Here is a 14,460-nt window from a genome sequence, read left to right as displayed (position 1 = left end):
AAAATTCCAGAGAAGAAAAGAGATTACTTTAGCTTGAGGTCAACATCCCCAGCAGTCAGCAAGAAAACTTGGTAGTAATCTAGTTTGCAGAGTAAACTTTCCTCTAGGAGTCACTTAATTTATAAATATTTCAGTTCAGTTGGCAGTTACTGATTTCAATGCAAATAAATAAATGGGCATTCTGACATATCAGCTTGCTTTCTTCTAAATTTGGTTACTGTTGAGTCTGGTAAGTTTTCAGTAAACTGGTAAAATAAAATTCCTAAACTTATAAATTTGAGGATGAACTCTTCCAAAACTATGAAATCATGGTGTTAAGATCCAGGTGACCAGGCAGTTTCTTTCTCTCTATTTCTGTACTAATTCATTACTCATTATACATTAACTCCTGGGTGAGATGGGGATATATCAAAAACCAAAACAAAGAGTTCTTGTCCTCATAGAGCTTACAGGCTAGTCTCACTTTAAAACAGGTAGCATAAGCAAAAGTATAGACAAGAGAGAGTCTACACTAATTAATTTTGATTGTCCTTGAAGATAATGAACTAACTGAGGTAAAAGACATGGAAAGAAGAATTTTCACTCACTGTATATTCTTTTCCATGTATTGAACTATTTTTAAGCAATGTGAAGGTATTATGTTTTTAATGATTAAATAAAATTATTAAAAATTGGTAAAAATAATTAATGAATCAGAATATAAATTTGAAGAATTATTCAGAATACAGCACAGAGGGATAAAAGAGATGGAAAAAAGGAGTCGAGATACGGCTGACAGAATGAGGAGAGTCAGCAATAGGAATTCCAAAACAAGAGAATTAAGGAGAATGAGGGGGAGAATAATTGAAGAGATAATAATTGAGAATTTCCAGAGTTAAAGATATGAGTCTTCAGATTGAAGAAAACACACCACATCTCAAGACAGATAAATAAAACAAAACCTATACCTAGACATCTTGTGATAAAATTACCAAACAGAAACGTTACAGAAGAAAATCTTGAAAGCATTCCAGGGTGGGATGGGGGTGGGAGGAGAGACAGATTACCAGCTAAGAAAAAAGCAGCATGCTGACAGCTGACTACTCATTTCCAAGAAGATATAAGATAATGAAATTACATCTTCAAAGTGTCTAGGGAGGGACTTCCCTGGTGGTCCAATGGCTAAGACTCCACACTCCCAATGCAGGGGGCCCAGGTTCGATCCCTGGTTAGGAAACTAGACCCTGTATGCCGCAACTAAATAGATCCCGCGTGCCGCAACTAAGACCCGGCAGAGCCAAATAAATAAATAAATAATTTTTTTTAAGTGCCTAGGGAAAATAACTGTCAACCTACAATCTACACACAGTTAAGTATCAATCAAGAATGAAAGCAAAATAACACTTTCAGTCAGAGAGGCAATGTCATTACAGGCAATAGAGCTTCCACCTGTTATTTTGGGATGATCCTGGAAACCAGCCTTCAGCCTATGAGGAAGCCCAGGCTACATGCAGACGCTACATGTTCGTGTTCTAGCTGACAGCCAGCATCAGCCAGCCTTTGAGATGACTCCAGACACCATCTGACTACAACCACACAAGAGCTCTCAAGTGAGAACTACCCACACGTGTCCAGTCAAGCCCTGGAACCATTAGAGAAAATAAATAATTATTATTATTATTAAATAATTGACTGCTATTGCTTTAAGCTAGTAAGTTCTGGGATTTAGCAATAGGTGACCCGGAACATGAGGGCTGAGGTAAGGGAAAAAACCATCAACTACATAAACTGCAAAGTATGAAATTTCTTTTGCAGCTAATCTTTTGATTGGTTCAGCACGAGGAACTGTTGAACTGCTTTTGTCTATTTTTTTTTCCCTTTGCTTAGTCATATATTCATTAGCCTTTTAGTGAAGTTTCCTTCTATAAAGTCCTACGGTATCTTAGTTGAACTAAGAGAGAATATTTTCCATATCTCAGCATGAGAAGAGAAATTAGTACCTCTGTTGGTGGTAGACAGGTATGATCGTGGCAGCAGGAACCAATCACCCCTGAGCCCAGGTAAGACACAGACCTGAGGTGGAGTGTAGAAATTCATAAGGAGTAGGTGTATAAACAATGGCCCCTTCCTACATCAGTCATTCTGTCACAGAGGTATCTAAGTTGAAGAACTGGCAGTTAAATTTCTGAACATGGAGTTCTATTTTAAGCGACTTTTCAATGGAAAGTTGAAAACACATAGGTATGAAAAATGCATTGGCTCAGGTTATAATAAAATTTCTGTAACGTCTTTGAAAATTTACACATTTATGAAAGAAAATTAATTCCTGATTAAAGGTTCTGAAAATAAGTTGGATTTTCTTTGTTTTGTTTGAGAACAGATGGTTGCTTGTACATTAGGTCCTAAGCCTGTATATGTAAAGGAAGCATAACAATTACACCTTAATTGAATGGAACACTAGACTGAAGAATGTTTCTACTTCTATACACAAAATATTTTATAGGATCACATCCACTTCTGTAATTGTTTACAACTATTTCCAAGCAATCTAGAGGAACTGTTGCCTTTTTTAAAATAAGTACAGTAATCATGTAGTATTGTGCTCTTACGGTACAGAGGGTACCAAGATACAGAAAATTTCAAAATTCATTAAAAATCCTCTTCTTTTTTGCCCCTCCAGATATTACCACTTTCTCCCCTTTGCTCTTCCAGTCCTTCCAATAGCACTGAAATTAAGTTTGTATATTAAATTTTGTTTGAAATACCTAGAGTGGCTTCTGTTTTCCTGACTCAGCAATGACTGAAACAGTACTTGTTAACAGAAGAGTTATTTGGTTTAATTGTGGAGAAACCATTACCACTTTCTTCCGTTGATTCTTGGATCTACATTCTGACTAAGGGAGAAACAGCATCATATACAGCATTATCTAGGACAGCACCCTAACTTCATAGGTTACAGCTGGTATGGAAAATAAGTCTTTTACAGTGTTTTACCAAGACAGTTCCTTAGATTAGTATAGGATAAAGCCAGCGAGTTCCATGTAACCATAGCTATATTTCTTTTGCTATAAAATTAGTTTTTTAGTTGTATGGGCTATCAAGACAGTAGCCAACAAATCCCTTAAATCAATAGATGGAGTTGCTGACAGAAGCACTGCAGTGAGAGAAGTTAATTCCATATTTAAAAGAGGTGTCTATTCCAGTGAGGACAAATCACTGCCCCCTTCATGATGGAAGGGGTCTGAATCACTGCCACTAGTGGCTTGATGGTACCCTAGGGAATGGTGCCTTTTGGACTGCTTAGCATTTGCCTCAGCTGTTGGCAGTTTGGGCTCTCAGCAGCGGTAGCAACCAGAGCAGCCTTCATAAGGGGAAGTCCCACGTTTGAGCTCATGTTATCCAGGCTGCTATTTATTGTCCCTTTGCATATGAGCTCACTGACCAAACACCAGGGTGGCTAGGGGACGAGGGTGACTGACATCCACAGGACAGCTGATCTTGTCCGTTTGACTACTGAGAGTCTCCGCTCTCAGTAGGTAGTCTTTGATGAGTATTCACATGGGACACAAAAATTCTCATACTCTGTGCCCATTACAAGATGCCCATCCACACATCTCTCCTCCAGACTTTCCTGTCACCAATCCTCAAATTCTGTTTTCTCCAAGTTTCCAAACAAACCAGTAGTCACTGCTTATTAATCAAGGTAGATCTGTTTCCCTGATCATTTCTCCAACTACAGTGAACTTTTAGGTCCCCGGAGATTAGTATTAACTCAGAGTCAGTATTTAGTAACCCCCCAAAAGGTCTGAGTATTTCACTTTTTCTAGGATAGAGTCACCCTAGCAAATGGACGCAAATCCTTTTAAAGAAGACTGATACATTCTTTATACTACCTTACACTCCAATGCTGTACAAAAGTACTCACATTTTTTCATCTACGTTATCAAGAGTTTAAATAAAATCTGCATAAATTACTATCTTTAATATAAAAATATAATTTTGATGATTTTACTTATTTGTCTTAGCTCAACAATCAAGTTGGGGAAAATATATAGCTATGTGCTGTCAAAACATAATCTATCTTAATGTTAGCAAAAAAGAAACATTAATTGGAAAATCTACAACTTATAGTTCCAGTTACATTATTACTAATGGTAAGTATATGTTGATTCTTGAAGGTTTATTATGCCTTATTGACAAGGATTGGACCATCAAAATGTAACATAATTCCAGGGGTTTCTGACGTATAATAAATGTTTACTGAGTTAGTTATCTTCTAGGGAGAAAACATTGTCCTGAGTTGGACTCAACCTTTTATATTACTGGAAACAGTCTTGAGAACATTGATTGCATCACTTCTCACTATGGGAAGATGGTTGGTCTACTACAGTGTTAAAAGTTCTCCAGGGCTTCCCTGGTGGCGCAGTGGTTGAGCGTCCGCCTGCCGATGCAGGGGAGGTGGGTTTGTGCCCCGGTCCGGGAAGATCCCACATGCCACGGAGCAGCTAGGCCCGTGAGCCATGGCCACTGAGCCTGCGCGTCTGGAGCCCGTGCTCCGCAACAGGAGAGGCCACAACAGTGAGAGGCCGCGTACCGCAAAAAAAAGAAAGTTCTTTAGAGGCACAAGAAGATATTTCTCAAACTAGATGAGACTAATCCTAGAGTCTAGGGTACACTCTAACGTTAAACCTTTTGTACAACTACTCTGTAAGAAGGAATTAGAACTGATCATCTGGCTTTATCCATGTATTTATTATATACTTATTATTTAAGTTAAAGTTATTATGATAGCCCTTGTTGAGCACCTTTGATCCCCCACCCTATTTCACTTATTTTACTGATGTCTAGCCCCACTGATTTAGTCAGTCATTCATCCCATCTGCTTCTGTGAAAAATGTAGTGTTTGGTAGTTTTAGCATTTCTTAGGGTGACTTAATAGCAGGGATAGCAGGGAATTTTAGTTAAATTATCAGATCAATAAATCATTAGGCAGAAATAACCAGCTACAAAAGGAAAACTTTAAAGTATTGATTTAAAATAGAAAGAACTCTATAAACAAAGTAAAATATTTGTTATCTTCAAGAAGTAATCTTCATTTATATTTGATTATTTGATTCTGGTGTGATCAAGAAGTTTATGATGGGAAATATTTAACTCCATCACCAAAACTGGATTTTACTGACTAAAACACAGGAACACCAACACTTAGAAATGCTTTAGGGGTAGCAGGAATAACTGGCATCACAACGCTGACATATAGGATAAAAATAAAGGTCCTTATTTCCTATTCTTGAATTACAAATGCTAGGAAGCATAGATAAGAGCTTCACATGTATAAAATGAAATCTAGTTAGTCTAAAAAGTAAGTCATGTGTGATCTATTACCTTCAGTAGCATTAAAGAGGAAGGTTAAAAAAGTATCAGCTGTGTTGGATAATTCAGTCAGATTAATATGTGGATGCCACATATTTTGTCAGCTAATTTAATATAAATTTTACTATGTATTACATACATTTGATATAAATGTTATGTTAAAGCTGTGTTTATCAAACTAATATAGATACCATAAAAAGCTTTTACTGTCTATATTTTATATACATCATATGTCTTATATAAGAAACACCTGCTTATATTCCTTAAGTCTCAATCACTTCCATTACATCTCATCTTTCCTTCTACTAACCTTAATTTAGATAGTTGATATAGAGAGATCAGAATTAAGCAATTAAGGATAACATGGGACCACAAGAGCCATTTGGGCAAATTACTGGAGGCTCCATCACCTGTTCTAGACATAAATACCTTTTTTATCTCCTCAATCTCTTTGTTCCAGTCTTTCTCCTTCCTCCTGATTTTCTTATTCTTTACCCTTTCATAGCTTGTGCTTCTCTCTTCTGTATCTTTTTTGGAACCTCTATATTACCTATTCATCTAATGTCATAATGTAGTACTATTAGCATTTAGCCCTACAAGAAGTTGTCCTCCACCAGATACTCATTCAACCATTCAACACCCCCCCCAGCTTTTTTTTTTTTTTAACCATCTGCTATGCATCATACAGGTATAAATCTAGGTATAGAAAAGTAAAATGAAGAAAAGTAAGCAAAGTTCCTGCCCTAAAAGTGGTCAAAGTCTTAGGGAGCTGATTATGCAATAAATTATGAAAAAGGTCTAAAATGATGGCATGGAGGGTGAAGCAACGAAACCTTTTCATTTTAAAATAAAAGGTTGTATTCTTTTCTCTTACTCAACATAGTGACTGATATACAGGACATGGGGTATATGAAAAATCTGATAAAGAGGTGCAGTGATATCTGTGGAAACCCTAATGGGGGAGGGAAGGTGAAGTCTAATTATCTAAGGGTAGAAAGGCCAAGCCTCAAAGAAAGTAGGTCAGACCTAAACATGGATAAACCTCTCCAATCTAGACAAGGAAAATTTTTTTTTTTTTTTTTTTCGTTACGCGGGCCTCTCACTGTTGTGGCCTCTCCCGTTGCGGAGCACAGGCTCCGGACGCGCAGGCTCAGCAGCCATGGCTCACGGGCCCAGCCGCTCCGCGGCATGTGGGATCTTCCCAGACCGGGGCACGAACCCGTGTCCCCTGCATCAGCAGGTGGACGTTCAACCACTGCGCCACCAGGGAAGCCCAGACAAGGAAAATTTTTTATCAATGGCTGAACATCTTGCACACTGCAATGAGTCAAGATGCTGAAAAGCCACTAATTTTAAGGTCTTTATTTTCTACGTCTTTCATAAAAACTTTTGTTTCAACAATTAATCTATAAAACAGCCTAAAGAGTGTTATCTTTGTGTCAACCAAAGGATGACCTTTCCTAAATAACCTTTCTAAAACCTCAAGAGGTCAGCTATCAAAACATACAATATTAAGTTAATATTCTCTCAAATGCGAACTCCACACTCTTTGAAGCTACTAAATCATTAGCAGATATAAAAAACTGCTGTGATTGTAGGATTCCTTTCCCCAGGAATTATGTATGGTTATACCAGTATATGTTTTGTTCTTATGTTAAAATGGGGTAAGAGAGTAATAGGAATATTCTTTCTTGTGAGACTTAATAAGAATTTATATACGTAAATAACACACACACGTAAAAATCCCCAGTTTCGTGATTATAATTGTCTTGTTTTAGAAAACCAGCTCTATAAGGTATTTCAAACCAAAGCCACAGGAATGTAACAGAGGTTACAAAGGTTTTGAAGATTACTAAAAGCATTTGAAGATGATAAAAATTAATCATCTTCCTTTCCTAAATTCAAGCAGAAGTCTCATTTTCCAAAATCATATACTATGATCATGAATGTCCATCCAGAATATGATTGTGTCCAAGGCACCATTTAGCACTCAGTCTATATTTAAAAATAATCAAACCAGATATGACAGCTAGAGAAAAAAATCATCTAAGCCTAAGAGATAAAAATTAATTAATTAAACTTGAGATATCCCCTCATATAAAAAAGTTCCCTCCCCCACAAAATGTGCCAAGTTATTGATAACCCCCCAATAAGATTCAAAATATGAAATTAAGAAAACATTCATTATTTTAACCACTTCATCCAAGGCTACTTGAGCTGGAAATCTAGAGTTCATGAAATTGACACAGAAATACAAAGTTTTACATATTAAACCAAGTGATAAAATGAATATACACACTTAATCATGGTCTAGTTATAGTTTTGGATTCAAATACTACAATTGGGGGTTTTTTTCTTTTTAATAATTTCAACCTTATTTTATAAAGGTGAAACACACAAACATGATTATAAAAAGTAGGCAGACTGCAATTTCCTACCCTCACTCTCCCCCTTTCCTCTCCTCTGCTCCTAAACCAGGCAGCTCATCATCTACTTCACAAAAACATACATTCATTGTTGTTGTGAGTATTATCTTTCAGGTTGAAGCTGCACACATTTATAGTATGCCTCAGATTTGGATTACATGACCTGTTTAGTTAACTTTGTAGATATGCCAATCTAAGCACAAGACATTTAATGTTTTTTGATTAATGTACAAGTAGTTTTCTTAGTTTTAGAATTTGCCATATGACTCTTCGATTAATTTTCCACTCCAAATGAAGCTTTATAATCTTTATATACTAAACAAAAGGTTTTTGTGATCTTGAGAGTAACTTGATCAATCTAGACATAAGTTCACTGAAATATAATATGAGACTAGATTGTATTGCCCTAAAAAATAAATCTTAAAACGCTTTTGTTTACATGGAAAGAGTACTGACTAGTTCGCTAGTGTTTAGATAAGAAAACCATTAACAAAAGTGCTCAAATTAATCCTGTATATGCATAAAAGGAAAGATAAGAGAGAAGCAATCTCTAAACCAATAGCAAATAACTTCACTCTCCTACCCAAGGAGAAAGTGTGCAGAAATATAGAAATCAGCAATATTCCCATCCCATTTTCAACTTTTACCAAATTAGGTATTCTGCTCCTAATTGTATAACTGTGTGAACAACTGTTACATCAATATTTTCAATCTTAACTTACGACAATCATGTTTAGACCTCTATTAAAATTGAAATAACACACTTTTAAACATTTCAAATTTAACATATCAGCTTTAAAGAGAAAATAAAGACTAACACTTGTAAATATGTTACAGTTTAAAAAGTATCTTCATACACATCATGTGAAGAAGGGATGAGTATTCTCACTTACTAAGAAAAGAAAGTAGCTTAGAGAGGGTGGATGACATGCCAGAAGTCAGCTACAATGGGAAAGATCTGGAACTAGAAGCCCAAACTCTTAGTTCAACAAACACATTTTCATTCACTTCTTTAACTGAAGGACCCGGTTAACAGGTCATCTATTATTGATTCCTAATGTAACACTATAAACGATCTGCTATAATAAAAAGAAATAGAATTGACATATATTCAATGAGCATGCATCTCAAAACTAAATGAAACTATTTCACTTTAGTAAGCGTCCAAAATACTAATAGATTTGTAGTCACTACAAATTTGAGTGTATTTTTCAACGTTTAAAAATCCACTCATAGTTAGCCAACCTCCAATTTTTTAACTGAACTTACTTTAACATGACTGTTTTTTAAAGGATTTTAAGACCACATATTCACTTGACAAAACAATATGTATTAACTTCTACTACGTTTTTTTCAAATGTCCACTGTTTGAAGGTTTAAAAAAAAACTTGCAATTTTAGTAGTTTCCGTTGATTAATGAATGCTTAAATGGGCAAACTTTTTAATCATAATGCCCTCTGCTGGTAACTCAAGAGGTTCTAGTATATTTATTACAGGAGGTTGGATTAATTTCTTTAACTGTAGTCCCCCACCAACTGCATATAAATCTCTTGGAAAGCCTGTTAAAAATACAACTTCCCTCCTCTACAAAATACCTACAGATACTGTGATTTCAGTAAGTCTGGGATAAGATCTAGAACTCTTATCTTCCCCAACAAATAAGCAGAGAATCGCTGGTTTGGTTAGTTATACCAACACCCGACTTTCAAAGCACAAGAACTTTATGAAAAGCTCTGGGAAGGCATTATTATGCCTCTTTTATAAATGAAGACTGAGGCTCAAGACAATTTACTCCAGGTCACATGATAAAAAGTAGCAAAACAACTAACATTTTCTTTTTCCTGGAGGTATGTACACTTACAGGAAAGATTAACAAAACTGAATCAGCCTTAAAATTCAAGTATTTACTTCCTTAGATATAGTTTATGAAAGCAGTACATGCTATACCTTTTCAACCATGACTCCACATGAGACTCACCAGGGGAGTTTATAAAAATGCATACACCCAAGTCCCACTCCCAGAGAATCAGACTGAATAGGTTTAAGGCAGCACCCGGCCATTGTTCTCTCTTTTTTTTTTAAGCTCCCAGATGATTAGAATTGGCCACCAGGGCTGAGCACCACTTAGGCCCATGGTGCTTAGCCTTTAGTGTGCACAGAATCACCTGGAGGACACAGGTTGCAAGGCCCTACCTCGAGAGTTTCTGATTTAGGAGGTCTGGTAGAGTTTGAGAATTTGCATTTTTAACAAGTTCCAGGTGGTGATGATGATGCTCGTTCTGTGCCCACTCTGAGAACAACTGGTTAAGCATACTGGCTAGTGGTTCTCAACACTGCCTACACATTAGAATCACCTGGAGAAATTTAAAAAATCCTGATAGCTAGGCACACCCTCAGACCAAGTCCATCAGAATCTCTGGGGTGGGGTCCAGAGAACAGTATGTTTAAAGCTTCTAAAATTAAGAAGCTTTCTCTACAGCAAAGTCTATAAAAGCTACTAATGGATGTATAGTGATTTTCTGAGTGGGTAATATAGTATGCAATATCTCCTAAGTTTTTTGGACCAGAAACACTTCTGTCAAGGCACATAATTGACGGCTCTGGGTGTGTGAAATACTAGCCTACAGGATAAAGTGGAAACTGCTTTATGTGGCCTATAAGACATTCCCCTCCAACCTCGATCCAGTCTCATCTTTTCCCAGACTCTCCCTGGCTCCACTGCCTGTATTCCTATTAAAATATCAATAACTCTCTATTGCAATTATTTGTTTCAATGTGACTGCACTATTTCTACAGGCTCATTGGAGTCAGAGTTTGCATCTCATTTATCTTTGATTCCCCAGAGCTAGCATGATGCCAAGCACAGGCGGTGCTCAATAAACATTTGTTGAGTAATTGAATTCAGACTAATATCCCTACTTTCTGTAGAAAAGGTAATGTGTCAAGCATGGCTTTTATGCAATGTAGCATGTGCAACAGCTTTTATACAGCTAACATCAGAACTGAATATTTCTTCTTCATAGAGCTACTCTCGTTTAATATTGCCTTAAATAAAAAAAGAGACTACATGCACTTAGAGATGATACTTAATTTGTCTTGGGTTCTGTTACATCTTCAATTCATTAGTAACTTCAGAGTGGCAAAAAGCTTTGGTAATTTTTTATTCTAAGAATCATATTAGCCAAGTGATCCAAAAAGAGATACAAATGCTTTGTGCATTAACAACGAGATGAAGTTTCCAAAAACCCTTAAAGAGAAGTGAAAACAAATTCAAAAGCTGCTATTGTTTTAAAAATCCAAGTTTTTAAAACTTGAACATGCTAAAATCAAATCAGTTTTGATTTTGTTTTTTTAATTTATAAAGAACAGTATTCTTCTGTCAGCAAGCTGCATGCCAATTCAGGTCAAGAAACTTTGGTATATAAAGAAAAAATTGCAAGATTAAGTTTAGTATTCTTCTTCAGTGCCACAAAAGAAAACATCTGACTTCACGCTACACAGGTGGTATGGTCCATTCCATACCTTTCTGGAACTATGTTTTCTATATACGTCACAAATATTTAAAATAATTACGTATGTATTAAGTCTCAAAGCATCATAAAACTAGGTTGCTTCTCAAACATTTTCAGTTTGTGGTACTGTGAGACTGTACTGGATGAAATCAATCATGTTTACAAACATTAACATATATTTGTTTTTAAAGGGCAGTGATAATTACCTTAACACATATTTTTCATTCAACAAGTAATTACTGAGTGCCCATTATGTGTCAGGCACTGTTCTTAGAGCTACAGTTATGCAATAAAGAAAATAAAGTTCCTTATGAAGCTTGCAATCTGGTCTATTTTTTCCTAGAAAAGAAAAAAGTGGAAACATTCATGTGGTCCAAATTAGAAATAGGGATTCTTTGCAAGGGAGGGAAAAAAGTTAAATCTAAAAGCCATTAGTTTATAAAACTTGCTGGAAGACTCCCAGCAACTCTGAAAAAGCTGATAAACCTAAAAGAAAGATGAAAGTAATAAACTTTAAAATTAGTTAGTATTTACCTCTGAATTCCTTCAAGAATAACCTTAACAGCTTCCATTAACTTTTGAAGATATACAAATGCTTCTTCAAATGATGCTATTTTTGAAGACATCAGAGCTGAATTTGAGCCCAATCTTTGAAACACATCCATGCTAAAATAGAGAAAAAAATGCTCATAGGTACACATGCATATTTAGTGTAATTCAAGTATTTCGATTTCTAATGTATAAAATTAGGTAATATTTATACCTCATCTCTCATAAGGCTAATCTATTTAAATTAGAAATAAAAGACAGTGACTTGTGAATGTCCAGCCTACCATTCATGCAAAAGATATGGATCAGCAACTATACAGGTCTAATCTAAACTAATACTGTAAAAGCTATGTGAATAATGTTTCACTCTAAGAGGCCATAAGAGATGGAAGGGAAGTAATATCAATTTATATTCAAGTCAGTACGTAAGTACTGACAGTACTCCCGTACATAAGGATGAAGAAAAAAAATCAAGACATCAGATTTAGAGTTTGCTGAAACTGGATGTTATAAGTGTTCATACACTTTACTCTGGTAATTCCAATTTTAGAAATCTATCACATATTAATAATTATTCATAACTGGGTAACAATCACCTAAATGTTCAACAATATTAAAAAAAAGTGTTAATAGTAAATTAGCCACCTGATGAAAGACCAAACAACTATTAAAAGGATGCTTGTGCCATCTATGAAACAGAAAAATTAAGGTATACAAAATGTACTCAAATAATAACAACCATATGAAAAATCAAAACATATGCTGTATGGGCTGAACAGTGTCCCCCCAAAATTCATGTTCACTCACAACCTCAGAATGTGGCCTTATTTAAAACAGGATCTTTGTAATTAGTTAAGTTAAAATGAGGTCATACCGGATTAGGGTGGGCACTACCCTATGTGAAGACAAAGGCAGAGAGTGGAGTGATATATCTGCAAATACTGCTGGCAGCTACTAGAAGCTAGGAGACAGTCATGGAATAGATTCTCCCTCAGAACCTCCTAAAAGAACCAACTCTGCAGACACCTGAATTTCAGACTTTCTAGCTTACAGAACTGTGAGTGAATAAATTTCTGTTATTTTATTTTATTTTCCAATATTTTTAATTGAAGTATATATAGTTGATTTACAATGTTGTGTTAATTTCTGCTCTACAGCAAAGTGATTCAGTTATACATATATGTACATTCTTTTTTTATATTCTTTTCCATTATGGTTTATCATAGGATATTGAATATAGATCTCTGTGCTATATCGCAGGACTCTGTTGTTTATCCATTCTATATATAAAAGCTTACAGCTGCTAACCCCAACCTCTTTAAGGTTGTGCATAGGTGCTCTAATAAGTTTTATAAAAAATATTATTTTTATTTTATAAAAATTGTGCATAGGGCCTACCAGATCTTCAAATGAGCATCTCTATGTGAAAGGCTCAAGCATGAATATGTTGAGAAGTTCTACAGTGACTCTGGTACACAACCAGGCATGGGAAACAATGAAATAGGCTTTAAAAACTATATACCGATAAAATAATATAAGCATTTTTCACTTACTGAAGTACTATAATGTAAAGTCTATTATCCAGAAATTACCAAGAACTCTGTAACATCCAACACAAATGTATGTATGTTATAGGTCAGTTCTAAGGTACATAAAGTACTCAAATGTTTTCTAAATGAAAGGAACATTAAAATATCTTAGATATTGTTTTAAACTACTTTATTTTTAAAGTGATCATTTCTGGCATATACAACTTTCTGCTAACAAAAATATCTGATAAGCCACAACATTAAAAATACGTTAAGACTGGACAAAACAAACAAAACCTTAGCTTTATATGAAAATACAAAATTTTAAATGTTTTCTTTATCTCACATGTCAGATATTGTTATCTCTTTAGGATAACAGACTATTTGTTTGAAAAAAATTTTTAATTGTTGTCAAGGACTAAAAATGGGTCCCAAATCTATGACTGATTGAGAAGAGATGTTTAAGTGGAGTGCTAATATTACTTTGCTGCTCTTGTAGACAACTAGAACAGATAAATGATCTTAATCCAAAACAACAAACTGGGCCCTCGAGACAAAAATCATACTACAAAGCATATAGTAAGATTAACATATTAATTATATAAAAACTATGGGCTTGGGGAAAAGTATGGAAGGGAGCATGGCCTACTTTAAAACCAGTTGTTTTCAATTATTTTTTAAGTTACTCTAGCAGCAGCCTATTTAAAGACTAGTCACAAATGGTCTCCATCTTTTCATTTTACCAAGACCATAATACTTCATGTGTATGAAATAAAAGTATTTCTCCGTTTTAAGTAAAAGTATTTATCTTTCTTTTAAAAAAATTTTACATGAATTTTCCCTAATCCAGACTGATGTTTTCTTTACATTATTTTAAATCTTATTAAGGCTTTGTATCCTGCTAATTCGTTTAGCCAATCTTGGTGACTATTCATTGGTTTTGACATATATAGGCAATGATTCTCATCAAGGTTTCACATCTGAATCACCTGGAGAGAAGCACTAGTTCGGCTTCACTTCAGTCCTACTGAATCAGCACTTCTTAGAACCTAGGCATATATATTTTTTAAACTCTCCAGATAATTGTGATGT

At 35.2% G+C, this 14,460-nt stretch overlaps 1 protein-coding gene across 12 annotated transcripts in view; it reads right to left on the bottom strand.

Annotated features, from left to right (window-relative positions):
* SWT1 (SWT1 RNA endoribonuclease homolog) overlaps nucleotides 1-14,460 on the bottom strand; it is a 93,788-nt gene that overhangs the window by 34,447 nt on the left and 44,881 nt on the right. For 10 of the 12 annotated variants that reach the window (XR_003679385.2, XR_003679386.2, XM_028488440.2 and 7 more), the window contains one exon: nucleotides 11,825-11,956. Coding sequence is in view for 9 of the 12 variants with exons in the window: in XM_028488440.2 (XP_028344241.1) it covers nucleotides 11,825-11,956 (132 nt within the window). In the remaining 3 variants the exon portion in view is untranslated. Of the gene's footprint in view, nucleotides 1-2,052; nucleotides 2,137-11,824; nucleotides 11,957-14,460 lie in introns of those variants that run through there. The other 2 variants (XM_028488444.1, XM_055084062.1) reach the window with 2 other exon arrangements.

The sequence above is a fragment of the Physeter macrocephalus genome, chromosome 4 (genome assembly GCF_002837175.3).
Source record: "Physeter macrocephalus isolate SW-GA chromosome 4, ASM283717v5, whole genome shotgun sequence".
In the NCBI taxonomy this organism is placed as follows: Eukaryota; Metazoa; Chordata; class Mammalia; order Artiodactyla; family Physeteridae; genus Physeter; species Physeter macrocephalus.
Note: the sequence above shows the minus strand (reverse complement) of the source record. Positions and strands in the feature narration are given on the sequence as shown.